The sequence below is a fragment of the Lipotes vexillifer genome, unplaced genomic scaffold (genome assembly GCF_000442215.2).
Source record: "Lipotes vexillifer unplaced genomic scaffold, Lipotes_vexillifer_v1.1 scaffold142, whole genome shotgun sequence".
NCBI classification, from domain to species: domain Eukaryota; kingdom Metazoa; phylum Chordata; class Mammalia; order Artiodactyla; family Lipotidae; genus Lipotes; species Lipotes vexillifer.
This window is the reverse complement of record NW_006795110.1, coordinates 309,664-328,212: the sequence shown is the minus strand read 5'-3', so window position 1 is coordinate 328,212 and position 18,549 is coordinate 309,664. Positions and strand designations below refer to the sequence as shown.

General features: G+C 39.1%; 1 protein-coding gene across 3 annotated transcripts in view; it reads right to left on the bottom strand.

Annotated features, from left to right (window-relative positions):
• The window catches only part of HDAC8 (histone deacetylase 8), a 247,051-nt gene that overhangs the window by 140,923 nt on the left and 87,579 nt on the right, over positions 1 to 18,549 (bottom strand). For all 3 annotated transcript variants that reach the window (XM_007467456.1, XM_007467458.1, XM_007467457.1), the window contains one exon: positions 640 to 812. In XM_007467456.1, coding sequence (XP_007467518.1) covers positions 640 to 812 — 173 coding nt within the window. The remainder of the gene's footprint in view (positions 1 to 639; positions 813 to 18,549) is intronic.

Here is an 18,549-nt window from a genome sequence, read left to right as displayed (position 1 = left end):
TGAGGTTTGTGAAAGGTTCCTTTCACAAATGTGTAAATGCTTCTATTGAATAGACCCAGCTTTCTGATGGTTAAGTAATACAAAACATCAGTACACTCTGAAGGCAAAAATGCCCAAGAGACACTTTAGATCTCTCAATTTTGCTTTATCGTAACAAATCCATGCTTTTTTAGTGGGGGAGAAGTTGTTCTTGAATTCAGCTTATTCAATTAATTCATGTGCTTACTACTTATATGTGAGTAGGGTTAGAATTTTAGTGGTATGTTTCCAAAAGATAATGATTAGAACTGGGACTCAAAGGCTATACTGAGAGAAGATGGATCAAAGTCCACTGGGGTTAACATTCTCTATTCTTAATAAGACCTGATGTCACCTTTAACCAAAGCACCTTTTCTTCAAGAATGGAAACTTAGACTTCAGAGTGCCAAGGAGTCAATGCACATGCCAGGCTGAGGAGAAGAGTGTCAGAGTACTTCCTTATGCTGAACTGTGAAGGTGGCAGGTTCATTGACTCAGGCTTCTGGACCATGGGCAGGTTGGTATTATCCAATCTAAGAAAGCCAAGTTTTCCTCAATGTCAATGGACAAAACATGGGGGAAGGTCAACAAATTCTCCTGGTGACCTTCCTTTGTACTCACCTCCTCCCAAAATGAGCGTTGCCAATTGCCACTGAAGGATGTACTTAAGACACTTGCCAATTCCCACTGGAGTCATGTTAAAGGAGCACATGGGATCCCCAGCTATTGTATCAGCTCCCAGCTGTAAGACCACTGCTTTGGGATTAAAGGCTATGTACACCTCCTTTAGTACACTGGAAAAGAAAAAGGAGACAAAATGTCAGAAAAAGATAGGGCAGTTTGGTCTAAGGGTGGTTGTGGAGGGTAGTGGGAGGTATAGTTGAATCAGCAAATAGTGAAGGGAAAAAACCCCAACTTGTCAGACTCATCAAACTTTCTATCTAAAAGGGGGTAAATCAGACTGCATGTAAATTGTAGCTCAAAAAACCTGACTTACAAAAAAATTTCCCCCTACCTACATCCTCACCAAGGACCAAATTTGCTTTTCTGTTTTAGAACTCAGACTTCCTTTAAATATTCATATCAATTTAACTTCAACAGCCATAGGACTGGTTTAGTATACATTGACTCCATTTTATAATCTGTGAAAACAGGACAATACACTGAATTAAGGATTATTTCTGATAAGTTAAGATTGTCAACATACTTGGAGTTCACCGCCTAGTTATCAATGAGGGTTGGTGAAGAGAATTAAATGCTTTGAAAGCATAGATGTTATCAGCTTACTTTGTATTAGGCTAAAAGACTTCAGGGTTATGAAATGCAGCCTTCCCAAACTTGGATGTAATCAGGGTATTATAGGGAAGGGAACCATAATAACTGATCCAAAATTATAAATCTGAAAGCACTCTAAAGAACAAATTGTAGTGGGTAATAATGAGCATAATTTTGGGTAGAATCATTCAATGTTATCAAATCAACCTAAGAGCTTTTCCTGACAGTTAGAAGCCTTAGAGATGAAAAGGAAGTTGTTATTGTGACAGATGACCTTAGGCAAGTTTCTAGTATTATCATTAATTGAATGTTGACAATGTCCAGGATGCATTCCTAGGAGTTATAAGGTCCCTGCTCTCAAGGGGCTTACAATCTAGCTCCCAGACAAAACATATACCAGTCCTCGAGGGCTTGAGTAACTCTTACAGAGACATATAAACAAGTGCAAATTAACATACTTCAGAGTTGAGAAAATGCAGAGTCAAAAAGTGATAAAAAATGTTTGGGGTTAATGACCCCTTCATAATCAACATGTCAAATTATACCAGTTCAGCAAAAATAGAAAAATTCCAGATCCTTCTGAAACTGCAAAAGGAATGCAGGGATATGAAATGCTGTCCTCCAAAATTCATATGTAACCAGGGTATTGAAACTATTGAAAAGTGCTCAGTTGCAGAGGCATTCTTTGACTCAAAAGACCGTTTTGTTTTGATTTCTCATCTACACAGACAAATATTCAGTGATTGTGGAGATTATAAGAATATTATAAAACTTATGACATATGATCTTTAATACAGGAATACTCAGGCCTATTCTCTCTTTCATGTGCTTATCTCCTGGGTGCAGAGGGAAGATAAGCCACCTGAATAGTTAGCCAACATTTATTGAGCAGCTACACGTACAGAGCACCCTATTAGCTGCTGCTGGGAGACACAGAGGAAGGTGTGATTTCTGTTTTAAAAAGGTTTACAGCTTAACGGGGAGGAGGGGGAGGCAAGCAAGACTAACGTTTTTTCCATTTTCATTCTTTCCCTTACTTTGCACACAGTTACTGAGTACCCTCTGTGTGTCCAGTATGTAACTGTATCAGATGCTGCAGGAAAAAAAAATGACGAATATGGCACAGCTCTTATCTTCACGTAGCTCAGAACAGAGGGGAAGACTCGGACTATATTGATAAATAATTAAAACACAATGATAAATGAAATATCAGTGATAGCACAGAGGAGGAAGTAGAGTAACTCTTGTCAGGTTTTAAAAGATGAGAAGTACAGTGAGCCACCTATCAAAGTGGCTAAAATGAAAAACTGAAAATATCAATTGCTGGTAAGGATGTGGAGAAACTAGATCACACAGACCTTTTGGGTGGGAATATAGAATGGTATAGACACTCTGGAAAATAATTTGGCAGTTCCTGTCAAAACTAAAAATGGACTTGGCATACCATCTAAAAATTGCACTCTTGGACATTTATTCCAGAGAAGTTAAGACTTATTTTCACATAGGAACTTGTACCTGAATGTTCATAGCAGCTTTATTTTTAACAACCCAAACTGGAAACAACTCAGATGTACTTCAACAAGTGAATGGTTAAACAAATTGCAGTACACCCATACCATTGGAATACTGCTAATCAATAAAAAGGAATAAACTCTTGATATATGCAAAAAACTTGGATGGATCTCAAGAGAATGATGCTGGGTGAATAAGGCCAATCTCAAAATCTGTACTGCATGATTCCACTTATATACCACTGGTGAAACAATTAGAGAGATGGAGAAGAGATTAGTAGTTGCCAGGGGTTAGGGATGAATGTGGCTATAAAAGGGTAGCATGAGAGAGCCTTGTGGTGATGGTACAGTTCTGTACCTTGACTGTGCTGGTGGTTGTGGTTATGCAAAGCTATGCGCACACACACACACACACACACACACACACACACACACACAGAGTGCATGTATAACTGGTGAAGACTGAATAAGTTCTACAGATTGTATCAATGTCAACTTCTTGATTTTGATGTTATACTATAATTGTACAAGATGGCAACATTGGAGGAGGCTGTAGGAAGAAGAGACTTCCCCGTACATTTCATTACAACTTTCTGTGAATGTATGATTATCTTGAAATAAAAAGTAAAAAAAAAAAAAGGCTTCCCTGGTGGCGCAGTGGTTGAGAGTCCGCCTGCCGATGCAGGGGATACGTGTTCGTGTCCCGGTCCGGGAAGATCCCACATGCCGCGGAGTGGCTGGGCCCGTGAGCCATGGCCGCTGAGCAGGCGCGTCCGGAGCCTGTGCTCCGCAACGGGAGAGGCCACAACAGTGAGAGACCCGCGTACCGCAAAAAAAAAAAAAATAAAAAATTAGGAGAAGTTTACAGGCACATGGGGGTGAAGGTATGGAAAATGGAAGCAGGGAGGGTTGTGGGGGTTATGGGTAAGGGACTAGGTTTACAGAAGGAACTGCACACACCAGAGCATGAAGGCTTGGAGCAGGGAGTGGTGGGAGTGAGGCTGGCGAAGTAAACGTGGGTTAGAGCACAAAGGGCCAGATAGGCCAGGCAGTTTGGACTTTTACTTAAAGGCTATGAAATGTCTCTAAATCATACCAATGTTTTCCTTAGGTCAGTCTCCCAAGGCAATAGAAATAAAAGCAAAAATAAACAAATGGGACGGAATCAAACTTAATAAGCTTTTACACAGCAAAGGAAACCATAAACAAAACGAAAAGACAACCTACGGAATGGGAGAAAACATTTGCAAATGATGGACTGAGAAGGGCTTAATTTCCAAAATATACAAACAGCTCATATAGTTTAATATCAAAAAAGCCAAACAGCTCAATCAAAAAATGGGCAGAAGACCTAAATAGACATTTCTCCAAAGAAGACATACAGATGGCCAAGAGGCACATGAAAAGATGCTCAACATCACTAATTACTAGAGAAATGCAAATCAAAACTGCCTCACACTGGTCAGAATGGCCATCATTAAAAAGTCTACAAATAACAAATGCTGGAGAGGGTGTGGAAGAAAGGGAACCCTCCTACTGTTGGTGGGAATGTAAACTGGTGCAGCCACTGTGGAGAACACTATGGACGTTACTTAAAAAACTAAAAAGAGCTACCATACGACCTAGCAATCCCACTCCTGGGCATATATACAGAGAAAACTCTAATTCGAAAAGATACATGCATTCCCAGTATTCACAGCCAAGACACGGAAACAACCTTAAGGTCCACTGACAGATGAATGGTAAAGAAGACACGGTATGTATGTATGTATATATGTATGTGTGTGTGTGTGTGTATGTGTATATATATATATATATATATATATATATATATAAATATAATTGGAATACTACTCAGCCATAAGAATGAAATCATGCCATTTGCAGCAACATGGATGGACCTAGAGATTATCATACTAAGTGAAGTAAGTCAGAAAGAGAAAGACAAATATCATATGATATCAGTTATATGTGGAATCTAAAATATGACACAAATGAATTTATTTACAAAACAGTAATAGACTCACAGACATAGAAAACTTACAATTACCAAAACGGAAAGGGAGTTGAGGAAGGATAAATTAGGAGTTTGGGATTAGCAGATACAAACTACTATATATAAAACAGATAACTAGCAAGGTCCTACTGTATAGCACAGGGAACTATATTCAATATCTTGTAATAAACCACAATGGGAAAGAATATGAAAAAGAATATATGAATATATGAATCACTTTGCTGTACATCAGAAACTAACACAACATTGTAAATCAACTATACTTCAATAGAAAAGAATTCATTAAAGGGTATGAAATGTCTCAAACATGTGTGTGCACGTGTGTGTGCACCACATGCCCAAGGCATGATTAAATTTACATTTTGAAAAGATCCTCTGATTACAGCGTAGGATACAGTGAAGGTTATCAAGAGGTTTTTTTTTTTCTTTTTTTTTGCGGTACACGGGCCTCTCACTGTTGTGACCTTTCCCGTTGCGGAGCACAGGCTCCAGACGCGCAGGCTCAGCGTCCATGGCTCACGGGCCTAGCCGCTCCACGGCATGTGGGATCTTCCTGGACAGGGGCATGAACCCGTGTCCCCTGCATCGGCAGGCAGACTCTCAACCACTGCGCCACCAGGGAAGCCCATCAAGAGTTTTTTTGCAACCATCCAGGCCAGTGGCAGCAAGGGTCGGGAGGAAGAGATGGATTTGGGAGATATTCCTATGGTAGAATTGATAGGGCAATACACACTGACACACAAGAAAAGCATATACATATGACAGTCATGAATATGTGGTACTGGGAGGGAGGAAAGGATAAAGGAAGGCAGGTGTTTCTGGGAGAGTTGTTTTAATGATAACCAGGAAGGGAAAATGAGTCCTCAGGGAGTTCTGATGAAGAGGGCTTCAGATGGGTAGAGAAAAGGGTAATTAGAAGCTTTGAAAAGGGTAGGGTATTTTGTGCACAGTATAATTTGGCAGTTCCTTTGCTTCAACTCCAATTGGTAAACAACTACATTTCTTGCAGCATCTAGTCTGATTTTTTAAAAATACAAATATAATGAATACATTCTTCATGCTAAAAAATCAAACATAAAAGTCTATCAAATAAAAGCAAAAAAAATCTCCTTTTCTCCATCTCTACTCCCTCTCTAGAGGTAACTACTTATTCATTACACATAGTTTCAATCAGCTCAGTCAACGATGAGAAACAGTTTGAGGTGTATCTTTCAAGATCAAACTTTTTCTGCCTCATGCTTGAGTGAGCTGGTTGAAGCTATGTCTAATAAATGCCTTCTTTTACCTCTTTTCTTTACCTGAAAATGTCTTCCCTCATATTCCTTCTCTTCCTTGAGGCTAATTTCACCAGCTGGGCACTAGATTCTCCTTCCTGTTGCTCTAAGGGCCATGTATCAGCAATGAGCTCTTTCTTACATCTTTAGTCTCTGTCTTCCTACTGATTCAGTTCCTTTAGGTTACAAGTTCTCCATCTCTTCATCCCCTTTTCAACACTGCCAAATTTGTCTACTTATTGGCCACCTCTACATACTTCTTGCAATCCAGTTTTTGATCTCCCTGCTCTCCTGAAACTGCTTTCTTGAAGGGAGAGAGACCTCTGTGTCATGATATCCAAAAGCTTTTTCTCTGTTACCTTTATCAATTTCTCAGAAGCAACTGACAGTGGATACTATTCAAAAACCTGCAGCTGGTCATCATCAACGGCTACGGCTCCATTAAAAAATCTTTTTTTAAAATATTTTTTTAAAAAACAACTTTATCAATATTCACATACCATACAATCCCCCCATTTAAAGTGTACAATTCAACAGCTTTTAGTATACTCACAGAGTTGTGCAACCGTCACCACAATGAATTTTAGAACATTTTTTTTACTGCATCACGTGGTTTGTGGGATCTTAGTTCCCCAACCAGGGATTGAACCTGGGTCCTCAGCAGTGAGAGCACGGAGTCCTAACCACTGGACAACCAGGGAATTCCCTAGAACATTTTCATCATCCCCAAAAGAAACACTGTACCCAATAGCAGTTACTACCTATTCCCACCACTCTTCAACCTCCAGCCCCTGGCAACCACTAACCTACTTTCTGTCTCTATGGATTTGTCTAATTTTGACCTTTCATATAAATGGAATTATATAATATGTGGTCTTTTGTGACTGGCTTCTTTCATTTCATTTAGCATAATGTTTTCAAGGTTCATCCATGTATTAGTACCTCATTCCTTTTTATGGCCAAATAATACTCCATTGTTTGTATATAGCACATTTTCTTTATCATCTATTCTCCATTCATCTGTTGATAGACATTTGGCTTATTTCTATAATTTTTGGCTAATATGAGAAATGCTGCTGTGGACATGTTTTCATTTTTCTAATATACCTAGGAGTAGAATTGCTGGGTCATATGGTAACTCTCTGTTTAACCTTTTTTTTTTGGCGGTACGCGGGCCTCTCACTGTTGTGGCCTCTCCCGTTGTGGAGCACAGGCTCCGGACGCGCAGGCTCAGCGGCCATGGCTCACGGGCCTAGCCGCTTCGTGGCATGTGGGATCTTCCCGGAACGGGGCACAAACCTGTGTCCCCTGCATCGGCAGGCGGACTCTCAACCACTATGCCACCAAGGAAGCCCTGTGTTTAACCTTTTGAGGGAACTGCCTGACCGTTTTCCACAGGGGCTGCACCATTTTACATTCCCCCCAGCAATGTGTAACAAATGAGAGTTCCAATTCTTCTTCCACATCTTCACCAACACTTATTATTTTCTGTTTTTTTAAAATTATTATATCCATCCTAGTGGGTATAAAGTGGTATCTCATTGTGGTTTTGATTTGCATTTCACTGATGATTAATGATGTTGAGTATCTTTTCATGTGCTTTTTGGCCATCTGTATATCTTCTTTAGGGCAAGGTCTATGCCCATTTTTAAAATGAGTCATTTTTCTTTTTAATATTGATTTGTAAGTGTTGATATATTATAAATACAAGTCCCTTATCAGATACATGACTTGCAAAAATTTTCTCCCATTCTATGGGTTGTCTTTCACTTTCTTGATAGTGTCCTTTGAAGCACAAAAGTTTTAAATTTTGATGCAATCCAATTTATCTATATTTATTCTGTTGCTTGTGCTTTTGGTGTCATGTCTAAGGGAGCGATATCTAATTCAAGGTCATGAACATTTACATCTATGTTTTCTTTTAAGTGTTTTATAGTTTAAGCTCTTACATTTACACCGTTTAGGCTATATGGACTTAACTTTTGTATATGGTATGAGGTATGGGTCCAAAACCACTTTATTTTGCATGAGATCCAGTTGTTCCAGCACCATTTGTTGAAAAGACTATTCTTTCCCCATTGAATTGTCTTGGCACTCTTTGAGTAAAATGAATTGACTGTACACATTTCTGGACTCTGAACTTTATTCCACTGCTCTATATGTCTAGCCTCATTGCCAGCACCACACTGTCTTGATTACAGTAGCTTTGTAGTAAGTTTTAAAGCTGGGAAGTGCTCCAACCTTGTTCTTCCTTTTCAAGATTTTTTTTGGTTATTCCGGATTGAATTTCTGTATAAATTTTAGGATCAGCTTGTCAATTTCTACAGTCATCTGTGATTTAAAGCTCCATTTTGACCGTGCTGAACCTATCATCTTACCTCTTCTTCAATTCTTTGTCTCTAACGATACCCCATCCTTTCAGTAATCTGTGTTCAAAACTCTGAGGCCCTTTGTGATTCCTCCCTTTCCCTGCTCCTCTTCAGTTACCAGACTTGCACCAATCCCTCTCCTATTCCGTCCTTTCCACTCTCATGCTCTCATGGCAGTACTCTCATCTAGCACTTATGACCTTCTTGTGGATTACACCAATAGCTTCCTAACTAATTTCTCTGCCTCAAGTCTCTTACCTCTCTAATCCAACACCCCCCCACACACACACACTGCCATCAGATTAATTTTCCTTAGGGAAGGTTTTGATCAAGTCACTTCCTTACTCAAAAACGTTCAATATCTCTCCATTGTCTTTAGATGATGCTTAAAATTCTTAGCTTATGATTCAAAGTCCTTCATGATATGATTCCAGCCTACCTTTTGAATCTTATTTTCTAATAACTCCTTAACCTACGTTATTCTGTAGGCAAACTGAACTGTCCATGGTTCACCCCACTCACCTTGCATTTCCTTTTTGTCATGCACTTCCTTGTGCCTGAAAGTCACCTTTCTACATGTCTACATCATATCTATTTTTTAAAGGCTCACTCAAATTCCATCTCCTTCATGAATAAAAAATGATAATAATATCAGCTAACATGTATCGAGTACTTTATTAAAAACTGAGCACTGTTCTATGCACTTTATATGTATTAGCTCATGTGACTCATAACAATTTATAAAATAGGTGTTATCATTAATCCTATTCTATAATGGGGAAACAGCAGCATAGAGAGGTTAAGAAATCTGTACAAGATCACACAGCTATTAAGTGGCAAGCTGGCTTTTGAACCCAGGCCTCCTGGCGCCAGTCCATGTTCTAAATCACCACAATATACCTGCTTCCATGATTTACCGTGCATCAGGTGCTTTTTCCAGCCACTTCACACATTATTTTGCATAACAGCAGTAGCAGGCACTGAATTATTATTTTTCAGGTGTTAACCTTAGCTCTAATTATACTATACCCTCATTCTAAAACCTTCGGCAGTTCCCCAAATGCTTGCAGAACATGGTACAAATTTTCATTGCCAAGAATTCCAGGTCCTGCGTGAGGTGATTCCCACCCACTTTTCCAATCTTCTTTGCAAATTGTTCTTCTCATGCACTTGACAGTCCAGACAAACTAAACCATTGCTATTCTCTGTACAGAGCTCAGCCTTTCTGACTTTGATCTTGCTGTACCCTCTGCATAGAGCATCTTCCCCTGCAATCTCATACATTTAAACTTGACCCAGATTTCATAAACACATATACCTTTACACACTTTGTAAAGATATAATAATTAGCTACCTTTTAGAAGCCAGATCAAATGTTACCTCCTCAATTAAGCCCTTTTCTGAAGTATCTTCTCCCTTTGAGTGCCCACTGCATTTTATCTCTTATGGTCCTTATAACTTTCCATTTTTCATTTTATTAGACTGTGTATGAATGTGAATATATATGTATATCTCTCTGTGTATCTATAATTTAAAAATTTCCACCAGCTTCCTTGAGGGTAGACTTAATACTTTATACATAGGAGGTATTCAATAAATAGTTATTAAATGAATAAATGAATGAAATATCATTCCAGATTGCTTTTGGGAAAGCTTCCCTAACCACTGAAACAGTACTATCTGCTACACTGCAATCATTAATTTTAGGTTTGGGGAAAGTATAAAAATCGCTTACCCAGAAAGGAGGGGGAGGACAGGCATCTCATTATACTACATTAGTAACTTCCCTATAAACACATAAGATATTCATTTGAAATGCAATTTTCTTGATGAGAAACCGGATCCCTCAGTATTGAGCAGTCTGCTCTTTCAGACAAGGCTATGCAAATGAGGACGAGAGGCTGTGGCAGCTGTTTGTTTCTACAGGCATTGATTTGGGGAAGGTGATTGGTGCCGGAGGTGGATAAAAGCCAGGGGTGATGACGTTAATGATGCTTTTAGATAAAAGGAAAAGCCCAAGAACCAAATTGTAGCATTATCCCCTTTTCTTTTATTCCATCAGGGTAGACCACAGCTTCTATGGTGTACCCTTGGGATCATGCACTGGTGCCACTTTACCTCTAATACCAGTGGTGGAACCTGGTTTTGTTTTGTTTGTTTTTAAATACATAAAGTTCTAAAAGATTCCTCTCAGGGAAATGGAATGCCAGAAAGATGGTGTGACAATTATCCTTAATCAATGTTGGTGATAGATTTGGTAACCCAAACTTGCCCCTCTATAGCTAGACCACTGATTGGTGCATGCTCCTAGCAGGTTTGTCTCCTAACTGCTCGCTTGCAAATCAGCCTTGACCAGCCTTATCATCTTTGTATTTTCCAACAAGCACCCTCAGCACCCTCTAGAGACTTCCTCAACAGAGATTAAAGAAATGAGGAATTCAAAGTTGAAAAACCAAGAAGGGCAGGAAATGGAGAGAAGAGAAATATTTGCTACTAACACTGTGAGCTTCCAAAGTCAACGTGAGAAAATTTATTGCCAACAGCAAAACCCTTTCTATGATAAACATTTTAAACCTATTGCATTGTATGGGATTCAGAGGGGGGATTGCGTTAAGGACCCAAAGATGGCTAATCAGTCTCAAATGGGAGCTTGTCAACTTTCCACAGGTATTGTCTTCTCTAAATTCCCTCAGTCATATCTCAACTCAGGTACTGCTGACTCATTCTGCAAAAACTCAACCTGCGGGGGATGCAGCATATGGTAAATGCCTCGGGAATTCCTGAATATCTATTACAAATGGTTCAGGGATGCAGGGAACTGGGGTGGAGGGGCTCCCTGAGGTGAGGATGATGTGTCATTTTGTTTGGGGCCATGGGTGCCTCTTGGACATATCCAGAAGACATTTAATTTCCTATAAGTCTCTCTTTCTGCTTTTAGCATCAGACAAGGTGTACTGATTCCATTAACATCTTTAGGATAAAACAAAACAAAACATCCAAAGCTATAAAAGAAAAACAAACAAACCAACCTCAAACCTCTAAACCCCCAACCTTCCCAAACAATCCTCAGATTGATTCTGCTGTTTTATTTTTTAAGATGTAGTTTCTTAATATTTTACAGGGGTATCTTTTCTCTCACTGCTGAGTCCATTATACAGAAACACAGATTCTAATTGGCATCCCTTTCTAACATGCTTTGTAGTAAGTAAGTCCACTCATCAATTATATGTCACCTTGGCAACAAAAAGGGCTGTGCACTATTTTTGGTTTATTATTACTTATCTCTTTACCTCTTTGAAGTAAACCATTCTCATTCACACAGGGGAAAGTGAGTCATCTAGAATTAAAGGGCGGTAGGCCTAGAGTGAATGTCGGAGCTAGAATTAGAACACTAATTCTAATTCAAATCTAGTGCTCTTTTCACTAAACCCCAGTGCTCTTTGGCTCTCCGCATTCTGAAAGGCCCAAGGCCCTAGGAAGCAGAATATATATTATCTGCGCAGGAGGTGGAGTAGGTGGCGAGGCAGGCGGGTTTGGAGAGCTAAACCGAAACAAACAAACCAAACCAAAAAACCCCAAAATGGAAGAGGGCTTAAAGAATATGAATCCTAAGTCTAGCTATACTAATGACTCTTTATTTGACCTGGGGTAGGTCATTTTACTGCTCTGTAACCACCAGGACCCCTCACACAAGCCCAGATTACATTTTGCTATGCATCACATTATTTGGGCATGTCTCATCCATCCCCTTTGCAGCCTCCACAGCATGGAGTTCAGGGAGAACACTGGACTTGGGGGTCAGACAAAGTTGGATCCAGTGCTTGCAATAGCAACTTGGACAAATCACTTCTCTGAACTGTCTCTGTAAAACAAGAATATTCTCTCCCTCACAGGGTTATTATGAGGATTAAATGATATAACATTTGCAAAAGTCTTCTCCCAGTACCAGGGACATGGTAAGCACTCCCTAATGTTGAATGAATAAATGAATGGCCTTAAGTCAGGCCCTTCGAGTGCTATGTTAATTCCTTCAGCCCACTAGGATATTGTTGAGTTCAGCACAGCACACCATAGCAGCGACTTCCTGAATGGTACTCTAATGTTCCCCAAAGGCAGAGAGAGATTTCAGAGTGTCACTGCCTGGTTATACCTGTTCTGGGAATACAGTAATTCCTTTTCCAGTGCTGCCAATCTATTACCTTTCACCAAACACAAAATTCACTTTAAGAAGGGGCAGAAACACAAGTGCCTTTCTGTTAGATAGAGGTTGGGAGAATATATTATTAAAATTGAAACCGACTTCTCTGATTTCTTAGCAAAAAATCAGATTGGAAGCCAAACAGCTATTTGGCCTTTGCAGACCCTGGATAGTGATGCCCTTGGGGGAAAGGAGAGAGTTGGAGTCATTCCAAACTGTAGTTACAACATTTGTGTGTATATTTACTGCTTGTGCTTACGCTCTCTGCACTTAGTTTTTACTCTCTAAGCCTTGAAGAATTCAGTTTACCTAGAGCACAGTTTTAATACATACGGGTAGAAATATAGGCCTATATCTCTGTTTCTCATTTCCTAATCATATTTTCTACACTCCCTATATACCTGATACTTCTTCTTTTTCTATTCACTTGCTCTGATTTTTGAACTTAGGTAGACAATAATGATTTGTTAACAATAAACATGCCCCTAGCCCTTCCCTCACCCTTCTTTACCCAGGAGGGCCTCCCTAAGATTCAAAGCTGAAATCCTGCCATATAGTTAGCACCTGGTGCAGCTCATCAAAATATAATATCCTTTCCCAGATGATTGGAAATCTCTGCCATGCCGTCACACAATGAGGTGTGCAAGAAAAGAGTTTGGGGATTGATTTTCATCATTAACTTGATATTGCATGGTTTTTGTGGGACTTAAAAATAAATGCATTTTTATTACTTTTAAGTACTGCACATTGACTAACTCCAACTCATCATATTTTAGCAGTTATTTTTCTGGGGCAGGATGTATTTTAAACATGCCTATGTTAGAGTGTCTGGTGGATCATTTAGGATCAGTGTCCTGTTGCTTGATGAAATCCAGATCACTCCAATGAAATCCAGATGGGGAAATTGGGTCTCTGGCAACGGCTGCCAGATCTTCTCCATATGAAATCTCTCTAGTCTGTATGCAAATTCAAAACTCCATGTCCTGGAAATCCCAAACCAATCAAGTGGCGCTCCGCTTCTTAGTTACTGGACTAAACATAGGGAAGCGATTCATTCTTCCCTGAGGAAATAAGCATGTCTTATATACATCTATCTTGGCACAAAAAGGGCTGGCTAAGCAACTTAATAGTGTAAACAGGACTGTGCTGGGGAATGTTTGTCCTACTTAAGAGAATAAACTTTTTATGCACTTTTTGCACATCCACTTATATACAAATAATTGATATGCTAATTACAAATGATTCTTAAAGCCCTTTCCCTGAGGTACTGTACGATGCTGTTAGTCTAGTTTGAATTACTAGCATGTCCAGTGCTTGAAAATAATAAAAATGTATTTAAAAATATTCTATAATTCAGACTGGCTTTCCTCTTATTAGGCTGAGTTAGTGAGGCTTGCCTATAATTAAATAGGATAGATGTTTTTCTACTTTCATCCCTAATATATTTAAGGTGGTCCCCCTACCACCCTGCCCCAACCCCAGCATCCCTCACCTTCCTCTGCAGGATTCTCCTGCCCAGGGCGAGCATATACAAACCCCTTTGCATCCAGCTCACTCCTCAGCAGCACTTGCACGGTCTCTAGGCAAATGCACATACCCTTTCACTTTTTAACTTGTTAGCTGGTTATTTGATATGGCTTTCTTTGAGGTGTCTTTTCTTTGGTCCCGCTTTAAGTACCAATGGGTATGGCTCTTTCCTGATGGTTCAGTGGGTAACAGCACATGGAGAGCAAAGCCCGGCCAAACTTAGCATTGGGCCTTTTTGTCAGGTGGGGAACATCAGATTTAACTAAATCTCTGTACAGCCTATGTCAACAGGATACAACAAAGCAGGCAGCTCATCAGTGCTGGCAGCTGCCGGGTGAATGACAGTGTCAGGCACAGTCATTCAGAGCTGTAACCTGTGAGAGTGGAGCGTAAAGGGCAGGTTTTTTAGGCTAGAGCGAGGGGACAGAGCAGTGATGAAAGAACATGAGAGGGGAGAGAATTAGGATGGGGGAGGGGGTACATGGTGGAGAGAAGCTAAGAGGAGTAATATGAATTTTGATGTTAGAATGTCCCACCAAGCACAGACATATTCAAATTTAGGATTCTTTTCAGGGCAGCCCTACGTTAGAGGGTGTAATTCTCAAGTTTTCCACTTATGAGCCAGTTCTTCCTGCCTCTGGGTAGTTTCAGAGCATGTTCTAGCCTCAGAACCTATTACTGCTGTGGAAGAAGAATCAGGTCACTTTCTCCAGGGGGCAGGGATCATTCAGCACTAAGAAGAGAGCAGAGAAGGTACACATCATAGTGACAGAACAAACCCACCGAATTCCAGGAGATGGTCCTCCTGGACTTACATGAAAAAAAACTAAATCACCTAGGAAGACTGCTTAGGGGTAGGGGCTGTCATGGTGTCAGGGTTACTTGGTGCAGGAGTTTAGGAACTGGTCATGAAAGCCACTGGTCGAGCGAGGAAGAAGGATATAAGAACTGTCCTTCTCAGCCACATGGCACAAGGAGATCAGCTCGGTGCTTTGTGACCACCTAGAGGGGTGGGATAGGGAGGATGGGAGGGAGATGCAAGAGGGAAGAGATATGGGGATATATGTATATGTATAGCTGATTCACTTTGTTATAAAGCAGAAACTAACACACCATTGTAAAGTATACTCCAATAAAGATGTTAAAAAAAAAAAAAAAGAACTGTCTTTCTAACCACCTGGATATAAAGCTCAAAGGATCAGGTGAGGGAAAAAAAAAAAAACAGTTCTCCACTGCCACCCTAACCAAGTACGGGGGACAAGGCAGGCTCACTGATGGAGGGTTCAGGACAACACAGATAATTAAGCACAGTAGCCCCCCCTCCAAATTATCCTATACACTTAGGCACTTAATGTCTTTTGAATTTAATATTATATTTAAAAAGACACATCAAATTAGGAACATTAAATGAATGGCCCGCTTTGGTCTCATTTCCACCTGTGCCTAATGTTAACAGTGAATTTAATTAGTGTCTGAGTCATCCATTTTCCAGAAACAACAGGCAATTTGCATCTGCCATACCACACAGAGGCAGAATACAAGTTTATCAAACAGAACAAAAGCATTGACTACAAATATCTTACTTATGGAGGGCTGAGTTCAACGTTCCAGGCTCATACAAGGAAGTAGCAGCTTCCATGACCTTTATCACTGGGCCATAGTGGCCTAGTAATGATCAAGGTGGTATAGGTGTGACCTGACTGAAGAGAGGTAATTTTGTAAAGAATTTTCACCAGCTCTCAGAGTGTAATGAAAATGGGGATGAAGATGGAAGTAAGGCTATATAATTTTTTGTTCTCAAATGCAAATTTCTAAAGAGTTCTTCCCTTCTCATCAGATGAAAGAGAATTTTGAAAAAATTTGTATTGCTTAAAATATTTATGTATGATTATGTGTTCTTATAGGATTTGCCACATCACCAAGCTCAAAGGATTAGGCTATAATCGTTGGGTTCTCTTTCACTGAGGATCTATCTACCTGCTTCTAAAACTGAATGATAAGGAATCTGGAGCCCCAAGTGGAAGATAAATTCAAGATGACATCATTATAATGAAAGAAAAACCTATCATCATTAAAACATCTCTTCTTTAAATATAACATTAAAAGTCAATAGGGAAAGAAAACATTTCACTTAAATATCCTTTAGTGATGTCCCTTGGTTCTCATTTTATTCCATTGGTATTGGATGAACAAATTATAGCATGGATGGAGAATCTCTACCCTATATGTAGATATGGCCTTCTGCTAGGACCAAGAGATGATATAAATTATGCCTACAGTTGCAAAAATGCATAATGTTAAAAGTCTTTAGCAATACTAGTCCCCCAAAAAACACATGAAAAGAATTGTGTGAGGAGACCTCTATATAATGACATGTGACACTATTCACTTTCTAAAGAAGGAAGTCAGGATTTTCTCCATTGAAAATAAAGGAAAAAGCAGATTTACAGAATCTCCATGTTTCCAAACTTTAATCAGAAATTTAAAACCTAAGAAGTAAAATCTCACAATATTTATTCTTGTTTTTGATGCATAAAATTACAAATTAAATCCTTAGGATTAAGAGCTTTTTTTTTAATTGGCAAAAATCTAAGTTGTACTTTCACAAACATAAGCACAATGGATTGTGTATACTACAGGTCTTGTGGTTCATTTGCATAATCTTAAATGGTTTCTTTTTTTTAGGACTTTTCTGCAATCCCCAGAGATAAAAATTTCCAAGAAGTCTTGGGGGGTGGTATTTTTTCCTTGTGAAAACATTTTATACTTCCATGTGATACTTTCGGGACAATGTAGCCGATGGTTAATGCTAGCTGTGTGACCTTAAACAAATCAACCTTTCTAAGCTCCAGTTTTCTCATTTATAAGATGGGAATAAGAATACCTACCTTTGCAGGTATTATAGATTGTATATTGCTATAAGTATCAAATGGAAAAAATCAAATAAATGATTAGTACAATTCCTGGCACAGGCAAGTCCTCCCTAGGAGCTAAGCTCCAGGGTGTGGGAGCCTCATCTGTTTTGTTTACCACCACCAGTACCTACGTACAGGGCAGGCATGAAGCAGATACTCAATAAATACTTGTCGAATGAATGAATAAAATAGTGTCATTATACTAAAATATAAACAAATCCCCTATGTTGTTGTATTTTGCTCCCCCTTTATTCTTGTTAATTAATGTTTTAAAAATCCTATAAGGTGACTTGAGGCACTTGATTCTTTTGTAGGAAGGTCAGAGTGGCTTCAGAGAGGTGAATTTTGGCCCCAGACCCATAAGGAATGAATCCTGTGCTTAAAACACTACTGACTTGTATTTCAGGGGCCATGTCAGGCTCTAAGGAAAATTCTCACACAATAAATATAAACCACAGAGACACTATATGTTTTTTTTTCTCTTCTCATTGAATAGCAGCAGAGCTCAGTATAGATGGAAGGAATTCCCCACAGGAATAAAAGCTTGGGTTTAAATGAGCTATTCCTTTAATGAGCTTGCTGTTGTCCTAGAGAACAAGTTCTTTCTGAGTAGGCTATCCTGGTTATCCCAAGCACAGTAGAATCATTTGAAAAAAACAGTTGAAGGGCTATAAAAATTATTTAAAATAGAAAAGTATAATATTTCTCTCATAAAAGAAAGGGGGCAAAAATATTATTTTTGTTGTTGTTGCTTCTTTTAACTTTCGGAGTTCCTGAAGTTTTCTTTAGGTCAGTGTGATGGCAAAAAAAGGTTTCTTTTAATTTTGAGTTACAGAATATAAGCCATAGGACTCAAGGTAAACAGGCCAAGTACAGGAAGATTCTTATTTTAATAACTACTACTGTGAACCTTAGTTCACTAGAATAAGATTATTTCTTTGGTTGGGCTGATAGCTCTTACTAGCAAAGTTTTGCATATGTGGATATAAAGACTACTATTGATTGAGAAGCCCTGCTTAATAGGGCCTTTCATAAGTCCTATTCATTGAGAAGTCTGTTTAACAATGTGTTTTCCTTTTGGTGAAATATTTATGCAGTGTCTGTACTTAATTATTTTACAAAGTTGAATAGCTGAATATTCTTAACAAAATGTGAGGTTTTTTTCCCCCAAATATTGTGTCAACTTTAGTATGCTTTGTATCCATACATACCATAAGTATCATATATATAGCTTTCCTATGAGATATATCCTGATAACTGGACATTTAGTAAAGAATGCTTTCTGGCTGTTAGGGCTGTAAAATGATAGGTAGGATACAAACTAAGAAGTTTGGACACAACTCTGAAATTCTTCAAGTTACGCATATGTCATGATAGCTCACAGTGGGCAAGTAGTTTGGTCATCCTGCAAGATTTAAGGGTTCAGAGAGGTACCCCTCTTGAAC